The 11,297-nt window shown below is 54.9% G+C and overlaps 1 protein-coding gene and 1 long non-coding RNA gene across 2 annotated transcripts in view; one reads left to right on the top strand and one right to left on the bottom strand.

Moving 5' to 3' along the window:
• Window positions 1–12: 12 nt before the first annotated feature.
• LOC125698086 (uncharacterized) lies at window positions 13–8,351 on the bottom strand. The gene is made up of 3 exons (XR_007379066.1): window positions 8,254–8,351; window positions 659–3,166; window positions 13–514 (listed from the first exon to the last, which is right to left on the bottom strand). It is a non-coding gene; the product is annotated as an uncharacterized LOC125698086 (long non-coding RNA).
• Window positions 8,352–10,989: 2,638 nt separating this feature from the next.
• PLEKHO2 (pleckstrin homology domain containing O2) overlaps window positions 10,990–11,297 on the top strand; it is a 29,337-nt gene continuing 29,029 nt past the window's right edge. The window contains exon 1 of the mRNA XM_048955948.1: window positions 10,990–11,202. Coding sequence (XP_048811905.1) covers window positions 11,194–11,202 — 9 coding nt within the window. The 5' untranslated portion in view covers window positions 10,990–11,193. The remainder of the gene's footprint in view (window positions 11,203–11,297) is intronic.

The following is an 11,297-nucleotide window of genomic DNA, read 5'->3' as shown; positions in this document are numbered from 1 at the left end:
TGCCCCCCTGCACCCCCTAAGTGCCTCCAGCACACTCCCAGCACCGTCTCCTAAGCAGCCCACACCCCTGTCCATATCCCCTGCATGTCTTCAGGCAGCCCTCCCTGCACCTCTTCAATAACCCCTGGCACTCCCATCTGTATTTCCCTGCATCCCACTAGGCATCTCCTCTGTATTCCCCCTACATCCCACTGGGCATCGTTATCCCCCTGCATCCCTCTGTCATCACCCCAGGTAATCATCCCTCACCCTCCCCACATCACCCAGATACCCCACTACACATCCCTGCATCCCCTCCACAGCCCACTGTAGCATCCCACGTGCACCACCCAGCCCAGCCCTGTAACCCTGGACACCCCCCTGCACCCCCAGACCCTACTTAGGGGATATCAGAAGCTCATGACGTGTCAGCAAACAGGTTTGTTACAGGACAGGCAGCAGAATCTCCTCTTCCCTGTATCCAGCATCCAGCTGACCCACTGGGTCATGGTGAACTTGACCTTGGTGTGCAAACCTGATAAAAGACAGCAGGGCCACAGTGAACTTCAGCTGCTCACATGCAGCCGTGCTCCAAACCAGCTGGGATATCTTTGGGACATGAGCACAGCTGTCACCCAGAGGTCACCCCGCAGCCACCCCCACTGGCCCTCCCGATTACCCTGTGATGATGAGTGGGAAACGTGGAGTTGGGTTTCCCATGGGAAGGCATCAGAAACTCAGCACGGAGATGAATCCAAGAGGAACCCATGGGGAGCCCAGATTCTCCCATAGGGTCTGAGCCCTGTGAGTGGCACATCCCTTGGGAGCAGCAGAGGAGACAATGAGAAGTTGAGAAATGGGGATCTGGGGAGTAGAGCACTGGTGATGGACCCCTTGAGGGGAAGTAAAAACAGCTGGTGTTGCCCATGAAGGTGGCATTGCTGAGAAACACTTTTCAGCTAAGAAAATGTCAGAGCACATTAACGGCTGCTCTGGTTAAGTGGGGAAGGATGGTCTCCATTAGCACCAGGAGGTGGGAAATCCACTGCTCATCCCCCACCTGTTTTATGCGCTTTGCCTCGAGATTCCCCTCTAATTAAGAGCTCACTGAGCAGAGGAGAGGTGGGAACAGGGCACAAAACCACCCCAAAGCTGCAGCAACGGGGCTGCTCACAAGTTGGGTGCCCACTGTGCATCACAGTGGTTCCAAAACCCAGCACGCTGCTCCTGCCCATTTCCTTTCCAAACAAGAAAAAAAAAAAAAGAAAAAGAAAAAAGCTCATCAGAGAATGAGGGAAAAGCCTTTGGAGCACTGCGAACATCGATCGGAGGGGAGGAAGGCAGTGTTCCGCTCTCGGTGCCAGCAGGGAGGTGCCGTCTGCTGGCTGACCCCGCAGTGCCGTGAAGCAGACTTTGTCCCCACCGCGGTGCAGCGGGGCACAGCCTGGCTCGGCGCTCACTCTTTTTTCCTGGGCTGATTTCAAAACCAGAGAGCTGCAGCGCGATCCAGCCGGGCGCGGAGATTACAGCAGGAATCAGGTTAAACCCCGGTTATGGGATGCGTGCCGGGGTACGGCGGTGGCACGGCACAGCCCCAGCTGCTTGCGAGTGGCCGTTAAGTCATGCCGTGCGCTTGGAAATAGCTCTTTCTGTAGCTTGCAGGTTTAACCAAATGAGTGAAAATTGTGCTGGTGTAATTAAAGCAGTGCGGTTTGTGATCCGGCTGTGCGCTGGAGTTATTCTGCAGATGGAAAATCCGTGGACGGCTGCAGCCTCGCATCCTGCGTGGTTCCAGTTTCCATTGCTGTGAAGGTGCCTGTGGACATCACCTTCCTCCTGGGCTGGGCTGCTCCCAGGTGTTCTGCTTTCATCCCAAAAATGCTGCATGGAAATGAGCTGAGTGCAACAGTCAGAAATGAAGATCCGCAGCACCGTGGCCAACGGGTCATTTTTTCACTTTGGGAAAATCCTGAGTGGATTTCCAGAGATTTGTGCTTGATGGAGACATGCTGCACCTGCTGGTTGGAGTCTGGATGAGAAATGAGGAAGAATCAGAGAAAAAAGGCTCTGGGAGAGGGCTGCCATTGGGGCTGGAAGAGCCCAGCTTAGAACAAGGAGGGCCATGTGGATGGGCTTTGCCATGCAGCAGCTCTCCCAGCCATCAGAAACTGAAGGCAGCAGCACAGGAGATTTAAACTGGAGATTAGAGAGGCAGCAGGGAGATGGGAGCTCGTGCCAGAGCTGCAGTGAGAACAGCATCCACGGTCTGGATTTCTGCAATCTTGGAGTGATCTGCAGCATTTTCTATCATTGCTCTCCAGAAAGATTAAATCTTGATTGTCAGGAAGCAGTGCGGCGGGTGAGAAGATTTCCCAGACCAGTCAAAATGTCATCCTGGTAAAAATGCCGGTAATAAAAGATGAAAGGAGAGGGCCCACTGTGGGCTCAAGCCTGTAAAGATGGCCAGAAGATGGATCTGGAAGTTTAGAAACAATTTTAAGCACGGTGCGAATGGTCGCTGCAGGGACAGAAGGGCTCAGCACAGATATCCATGGTGGAGGGAAGAACTGATAAATTAATAACAATCAGCGGCGCGCCCAGTGTTGAATTAAAAGAAGAGAATTAAAGCCAATGGTTTCATAGGTCTCAAAGGGCTTTGTTGGTGCCTAAGAAATGTGGGCAATGAAGAAGATGCCCAGTGGGGTTGGTGGGATGCTCAGCCCCAGCTGGGACCAGGCACTGTTCCTTGTGCCAAAAGCAAGCTTGAAATAACCTGAGACAAAGCCAACCCCACCCACTGGAATAGCAGGTCTGACAGAGCTGGGCTATGCAGGCACTGGGCAGGGGCAGCACCGTGGCTGAGCAAAGGAGGATATTTCAGGTCCCCCTGGCCGGAGCCATGCATCTGCCACTGTCATTGTGGCTCTCCCCAGGGCTAAAATTGGGCTAAAGCTGGGACTCCGAGTGCTACCCGTGTGTCCATGGGGATGTGAGTCACCAGCAAGGACGTCCGCCTGCTTGTGCTGAGGCTTCTGCAAAGCACATGCAGCTCCTCTGCTCTGTCTCCAAAGTGGATGATGTCCACGAGGATCCACTGTGACCAGCACTGCTGTGTTTTCACACCTGAAACCTTTCGGCAAAGGTTTTTGAGCACTGGGAGCGCGAACGTGCGGGGCGAGAGATGAGCCTGAAGGGGAGAGATGCAAAGATCAAAACAACAGCGATTTCAAAATAAAATCTGACAGCCAAGGGAAAACACAGCTTGTCCCTGCCGAGACTATCATTTATGGCAATTAAAAAAAAATTGGCATGGCAATAAGGAGAACAGCGTGGTATTTCCTGACAGGGGCGTAGGGAGCATCCTTGGAAAGTCTTCCCTGCACAGCGTGCTGGCTGCTTCCAGAAAAACAAAGGTTGCTGTGACCCACCTGTCCCTGAAAAGCAGCTATTTGGGGCTGTAATATGGCTCTTGTTTCAGCTAGGCCAAGGAGAACAAAAGTCACTGGCTGAATATGGCAGAGCTATTGGCAGCTTTTCCCGGCTCTGAGGTTTGGGTATTTGCCTGCAGCTCTGTAATTGCTGTGAAACTCCTTTAAAAAAAAAAAAACAACAACAAAAAAAACAACACTGTAGAGCTGGGCTGCAGCAGCCCATATGAGATGAAGGAGAGCTGGTCACACGTATCCCCATGTCCCCACAGGACAGCCAGGGCTGGGACGCACTTGGGGCTCACCCAGGGCGTATCTGAGGGTTTCAGTGGCGTAACAAGGATTGCCAAAGCCCAACCTCTGGGAGCGATTACCTTTTGCACAGTACTTCAAGGGGGAGCATGGAAAGCAAACAGAAACCCACAGTTTTCTTCACCTGATGCTGCCTATCCCTCCTCAGAGCCGCAGCCAGGCGTTGTTTGTGTGATGAGACCCGCACTGCCGCCAGACATGCCATGATGCTGAAGAGAAGCAGCTCCACCTAGGCAAGCACTGCTGCTAATGCAGAGCCCACATGTGCTGCTGCACTGCCAGCTCACCCACCATCAATTAATGACCATCAGTCATTGACCATCGATCACCGACTACCAAATATTGAGCACCAACAGCTGACCATCGACCGCTAACCACTGACCATCGTCCACGGATCATTAACCATTGACCAGCAATCACTGACCATCAGCCATTGACTGTTGCCCACCGACAATTGATCATCAACCACTGAGCATTGATCACTGGCCGCTGACTGTCAACTATTGACACTGGCTATTGACCATGGGCCGTCAACCCTGGGACCATGGGCCATCGCCCCATCCAGCTGAGCACCAGCCTTGGCACCACCCAGTTCAAACTGCAGCTGGGTTTCAAACTGCATTGAGGTCCTAAATCCTGGAGCCAGTTGGAGTCTTGTAACCAAGTTTTCCTTTCACTGAAGCAAAACAGCACCTTCAAAACCCCCAATGTTCATTTTCTTTCCCAAAGAGGTTAGCAGCCTTAAGCAGTTGCCACTTGCAAAGTCATACTGAGAGCAGTGGGAGGGAAAATCCTGTAGGAAACAAAACTGAACTTCAGTAAGACAGTCCGAGGTGAGAAAAGACCCTCTGTGAGCTCTGAAATTGGTCAATTACAGTGGTGTAAGGCAAAGCGGGGCTTTGTGGAGCCCTGGGCATGTCTGGATTAGCCCCATAGAAATTTGTTTCAGCAGCTGGTGGTAACTGTGGGTTTCCCTGCAGGAGACAGCAGAGAGATGTTCACCTGTGCTCATTTTGAGAGCTGCTCATTAGTCCTCATCAAAGATAATTACACTTCAAATCAGAATCAGATGTCCAGCAGAATTTTGAACAACCATGACAAAGTGGGTCCCCATTTGTTTACCCAGGGGGAAAAGGGGTTCCTGGCTGCTGGGATGCTGGCACCTGGAGGAGTTTCTGCCCACCCTGCTTCCCCCTCCCTGTGAAAGTACTTTGTTGGTTTTCTCCTTTTCAGGAGAAAATGCACCCAACATGGAAACAAGAGCATGGCAATACCTTTTGGTGAGGAAATGGGCAGGAAATGAGGGGAAATGGGCAACGAGCTGCATGGGGAGGGCAGCTTCACCCCAGCTCCACCTTGGCAGGTCGCTGCTGCTGTGCGCTGCCTTCCCAGATATTACTCTAATGCTTTCTTTCAGCCTGCAGATAAATGGGCCTCTTCAGAAGGCATTAAGCCCTCTCTGTTCCAACATTTTCTTTAAGAGAGCAGAGGAAAAGTTTGGATTACGCTGAGCTTCTGAATTCAGCTTTTATGGGTGAGCTGTGAGGGGTTTCCTTCCAAGACAAAATAGAGCCAGTGTGCTTTTTTCTCCTTTCCTTCTGAACGATGACGGAGGCCGTGCTGCCCCTTCACCTCCTGCATTTTCCTCCCCTCCTGTGGTTCCCTGTGGGCTGCATGGCACCACAAATGTGATGCTTAAGGGGAGGATCAGTGCTGCAATTGTGCAGTGCCAGAGAGCCCCGCACCACAGGCAGGTCCAACTCTTGTTGAGACAATGATTTGTGTTCCAATTTTGAAATTCCTGGGTGGGATCTTTCCCTGGCTCCAGAGCAGCAGCTGTGAGCATTGAATCACAGCAGAAATAGGGAGAAGCGTCTAGTGGGAGCAGCACTGGGTGGGAGCAGCAAAGTGAGACCCAGAGACTGCTGGGCTGAGGAAATGGCAATGTAATAATGGTGCAGGGGAGGTGGAACTGGAGGAAGGACAAAAATGAGCCAAATTTGGGAAGAATTATGTTCAAGGAGAACATAATGAGAAGACCTCAGAAGGCTGGTTGAAGCCACCTCCTCCCAGCCTAAATTACCCAGTGATTCAGCCACTGGGGATGGTGCAAGCCCAGCGAGCTCCACGTGGGCGAGCAGGGTTGGTCACCGCTCACCTCTTCCCAGACAAGGGACGGGTGACAGCGGGTGACACGGCGTCAGCGGGGACAGCCTGAGGGAGGTGGCTCACGGCGGCTCTCGACCACAGGGACGCATTGGCTGCAGAGCCCCAGGGCTGCATGGGGGCAATTAGTGGAAGATAAATTAAAAGACACTGTCTGCAGCTCTTGGGAGTCCCTGATTGGCAATCTGCTGGAGGGGAGCAGTGCTGGAGGCTTGTCCTGGCTTTGTGCTCTGCCCTAAGCATCCACAGTGGGGATTGTTGAGCCTGGGTGGGCAGGAGGAGACGGTGCTCTGTGGGCTCTGAGACACCTGGAGTCCTTGGGATGCATCCATGAGGTCCTTGGGGATGTGTCCGTGGAGACTCTGGGTTTGCATCCGTGGGATCCTTGGGATGTGTCCATGGGAAATGCAGCAGATGGGGTCCCCAACCTGAGATGTGCGGATGCATCCTGGAGAGGTGCGCAGGTATGTCCAGTCCTGTCGCTGGGACAAGCTCAACATGCAGCACCTGCGGCATTGCCCCTTGTCCCCAGCCGTGCTCACAGTTCTGGAGAGGGGACATCCCGGCTGAGGGATGGGTACAAAGAAACAAACAGCCCTAAGGATCCGCAGCCCCGTGAGAGGGCTGCGTCCCCAGAGCCGATCAGATTACCGCTTGGGCGCCATCCCGAGACCGTGCAGCCGCAGCTCCGCGCAGTCGGGGTCGGTGTTACACCGGGCGGGCGCTAGGGGGGGATGGCTGCACGCAGAGCAGCAGGAGGTGCGAGCAGCAGGAGGATGAGGAAGAGGAGGAAGGCCGAATCAGGCTCCAGGCGCAAGCAGGGGACGAGGGCAGGAATGGGGACTATCTTCTGCGTATTGAGCACATCCCAGCTCCCCACCCAGGAGCAAAAAGAGGAGCATACTTTTACCCTACAATATAGCCAAAACTGCAGATCCCAAACTGGGGTTTGCCGGGGGTAGCAGAACCCCACTATTGCCCACTGTGCAGTGAAGGCAGCGGGTCGGCCACCGGATCCCACCCTGGCACTGAGACTGCCATCAACATGAGCACTGCACAGCCAATGAGTTCCACACTGATCACCAACATTAATTATACTTTGCAATTTCAGACAAAAAGCATCGCCCACTGGGATTCCCATCCCAGCCTCCTTCCATGTCACAGCATATTCCCCCCGTGTGGCTGCAGAGCCTGGCAGGACAAGCCATCGCTGCAGCAATTCAACTGACTGAGAGACTCCTGGTCTCACCACCATCAAGAACATCATTTTGGGAACCATCAGCACTTCAGCTGCACCCTGCACACCCACCCCTGTACGCGTTCACTGCACAGCTACGTGAGAGCCCCAGCTCAGGCACAGAGGATGAACCCTACAGCACTCCATATGAAGGAGTTTAGTTTCCAGCTCTGAGTGTAAATTCTCTAATCATTTGATCCCAACCTGCTCCCCCAGTCGTCATCATACATTGCCTCCATTGTACCCCCAGTGCTTGGCTGCCCTGGGCTGGTTCCTGCAGGATTCACAAGGAACTGCACTCAGCCACCCCTCCACCAAATTCCCAGATGTCCCTTTCCCATCCCTGTGCACTGACTGCACAACCCTGGCAGCATCTGTGGAGGATTAGAGCCTCCCTAATTTCCAGTCTCCATTCATTCCTGTCCAGCTCCAATCCCATTTGTTCTGGTGCCAACATTGTCTCCTGGTGCACACAGCTCGTCTCCCTTCCTGGTGCTGCCCCTTGATGTATTAATAGCGGGCAGCTCCCTGCCCTGCCTTTGTTCCCCCCGCACATGGCAGAGAAGGATGTGGCTTTTCAGAAGAGGCTCAGGGACAAGAAGGCCCATTCAGCAAATCCTCATGCTCAGTGCACTGCCATGATGAAATATCCCCAAAAACGGCACCGGGAGCTGCTTCCCATCAGACCCAAGCAGAAAATGAGCTTTTTGCCTCTCCTGCAAACTGTTCCTTCCCACTCTTCCCAGAAGGATGATATTTTTGAAGCTTGCAGGAAACGAGGTTTTGGCAATGCCTGAGAAGCAATGGGAGGGGTGGGTGGGTGGGGGCTCCCTGGATGCTTGGCGTGACTGGAGTGGTCTGAAGCTGGGAGCTGTGGGCTGGGGTTAAGCTCTGGCATGCTGGGAAGGGCAGGGGCAAGGGGTGACGACAAGATCCCCAAACTAAGATGAGCATCAAGGAGCAGCTCTGGGACTCCCTTCTGCACCCCAGGTTGGGATGCTGATGTCAGCAGCTTGCTTGGTGCACATATAGCCATATTCAGGTGGTTGCTTCATTTTGTTTTTCTCCCCTTTTTTTAAAGCACAAAATCACTCCAAATCTCATTGCCCGTTTCCCCAGATCCACACTCACAGTAGAAGTGGTAGCTCAGAGCCTCCAGCGGTGTCAGTGCCTTCATATGGGGACACAGGGCAGTGACAGGCAGCCCCTGGCAGGAGTCTCAACCACAGCGATCCCAACCTGGATTTAAACACATGGCCTTCATCACACTCCTTCATAAGCTAACTTAAGGCATCCCCAACTCTACCCCAGCAAGTGACGGCCTTTCCGTGATTTTGGGTTTGCTTTGTTCCCACTGCAAACACCTGCAGGCTGAAACTCCCAACACCCAGGGGCATTTCCAAGTGTATAGCAGGGAACCATAGAATCACTGAGGTCAGAAAAGATCTCTAAGATCATCAGGTCTAACCCTACACCCATTGCCACCATGCCCACTGACCATGTGTCCCCACGCCACCTGCTGCAGCCTTTGCTGCTGCCAAACCCAGTGTGGGGGCTCCTGCCGCTCACCATGCCCAGGTGTTCCCAGGCTGCCTGCTCCTCCCAGTCCAATTACAACACCCAGCCTCTGCTCCAGGTGGTCTTCAGCCAGATGCTGACAAAGGAGGCTGTCCAGTGCCCTGAAGAAGTGCTATTACCATTGGGTGCAGAGGGAAATCAAAGCATGTGACTTGCCAAGGTGTCTAGGTGCTGCGGGCTGGGGATGGGTGGCAGTGTCACAGCTCTCCTGTTGGCCACAGAGATGGGTCACAGACCCCACTGCCAGCACCACACAGGGCTTAGAGCAAAGGGCTGCCTCACCAGCTGAGGTCCTCGTTGCACGCCTCACCAGCACCAGCTGCTTGGTGTCACCCCCAGCAGCATCGCCCCACTTTTACCAATGACCACGCACCGGGGCGGACAGCGCTTCCCTGCTGCAAACCCAGCCATGATGCCCGTCCCCAAGCTGCCAGCAAGCCACTGCATTTGTGCAACTGTGTTCTCACTCTGCAAACACCTTCCCTTAATTACTTTCATTCAACAACAGGTCCTCCCGGAGCTGCTGCTCCCTGCGGATGGGGACTGCCCTCGCAGCAGCTGATAAACCCCAACGATAGGGCCCTGGCGTCGCGGCTCCCCAGCAGCCGCGTGTCCTCGCATGCACGGTGACTGCATGCTAAAAACATTCTGCACTTTTTCACCGATTAAAATTTTCCAGGAGAGAGTCAGAACCGCAGCCCACACCCTATCGGCTGGGCCAGAGGTTTCCCCTCACTCTCCGCAGCCCTGCCAGGAAAATCAAGAATACAGAGAAGCATTTCTGCTGGTTTGGGTCATTTTGAAAGTTTGGCTGCAGCATCATTTGTTTAACAATAACTCATTCTGTGCTGCACCCTGAACTTTGGGCCCAGCCTTGCAGGGATGAAACGGATGGATGCTCACAGCTGCATGCCAGGCCCCATGCCTGCCCCGAATCAGAATCTTCTGTGCCCAATTTTGCTACCACTGGTGGCAGAAGGAACACTGAGGCTGCAGACAGTGTTTACCCAGCAAAGGGATCACACTGGTGAGACTGGAGCCTCTGCCAAAGCCACAGCCAAGCTGATAAGAAGGAGATGCAATCAGGTGTTTCTTCTCATTACCACTAATTGCTGTTTGCGTGCTCTCAGGAGCTCTGTCCTAGACTGGACCCTGTGCAAGTGGAGCAAGCAGAGATACCTGTGAAAAAGTGCATTTAACCTGGAGATATCAGTGCTTTTCTTCTCCTTTCCTTCTCACCCTGCCGAGAACAATGGAGGCAAGGTTTGCAGAGGGAGGTAATATCTTTTTTTAGCCCAACTGAAATAATTAGGAGAAAAACAGGCAGGCTGCAGGGTACACGAGCCCTTCAGCAGGACTGAAATAGAAGCAGAAGTCTGCGGAGCTGAATACCAACAGAGAACAATAGCTGGAGCGTGACTAGTAGTGTTAACCAGTTCTGCCACCAAGGACCACTTTCCAGCTGTTTTCCTTGGGCACTGCCAAAATCCATCATCCTGATGGTGCTGCCAGGAGCCAGCACCGCTCCAAGGAATGGTGCCAGCCCACAGAGCCCCAGGATGTGCACCAGGGCTTTGAGAAGCTCAGGGCCCAGATGGTGCCTGACTGGGCATCATTCTGCACCCTGCATCCCATCCTGCTGCTCCCGGGGCACTGTTGCCCTAACCTGCACCCTGCCTGACCCTCATGAGTCACCACTTCCAGGGGTCCCATCCCTCCATGGGGGTGTGGCCTGAATGCTGGGGACCCCAGCCTGACCCTGGGGGCTGTGGCTGACCCTCAGGGACCTGTTACACACCACAGTTCTTTGCCCCAGACCAGGAGCTCCAGGTTCACATCCCACCACTGGGTACTCTGTCTCACCCCTATGGTCCACGTCCCACTTCCACGGCACATTTCCCACCTTGCAGAACTTGTCCCACCTCCACGGTCCATGTCCCATCCTCCAGATCCTGTCCTACCCTTATGGTGTATGTCCCATTCTCTAGACCCTGTCCCATCTCTCTCGTCCGTGTACCACTCTCCAGACTTTGTCCCATCCCTATGGTCCGTACAACATTCTGCAGACCCTGCCCCATCTCACGCACCCTTTCCCTTGAGCCTTGGCACCCCATGTGACCCCAGAACCACGTCCCAGCTCCCTGACCGACCCCGGTCCCTCCGTCCCGACGTCTCCGACCCGGCTCCCGCCGCGGGCGCGGCCTCACGGAGCTGCGGAGCCGGGGCTGGGCCAGGCGGGGGCCGGGCCAGGCGAGGCGGCGGCGGGGCCGGGGCCGGAGGAGGGGGATCCCCGCCTCCCTGGGGCCGCGCTCGCAGCTCCGGAGCTGCCGGAAACCCGGCGCTGCCGCTCGGCCGGTGCTGCTGCTCCTCGGCGTGAAGTTGGTGCGGAGGCAGAGCACGGCCCGGCCCGGCATGTCCCCCCGCCCGGCTGCGGGACGCCGGCGGCGGCGGAGCCCCTGAGTGGGCGGCGAGGAGCGGCGGCCGGTCCCGACCATGGAGCAAGTGAGTACCGGGACGCGTTAGGGGCTCAGCCCCAGGGAGGGGCGTCGCGACCGGTCCCATGTCGGGGGGTCCCTCTGCTGCTACCGCGGCATCCC

The sequence above is a fragment of the Lagopus muta genome, chromosome 10 (assembly GCF_023343835.1).
Source record: "Lagopus muta isolate bLagMut1 chromosome 10, bLagMut1 primary, whole genome shotgun sequence".
In the NCBI taxonomy this organism is placed as follows: Eukaryota; Metazoa; Chordata; class Aves; order Galliformes; family Phasianidae; genus Lagopus; species Lagopus muta.
The sequence above is the reverse complement of the archived record's forward strand: the minus strand, read 5'-3'. Positions and strand labels throughout refer to the sequence as shown.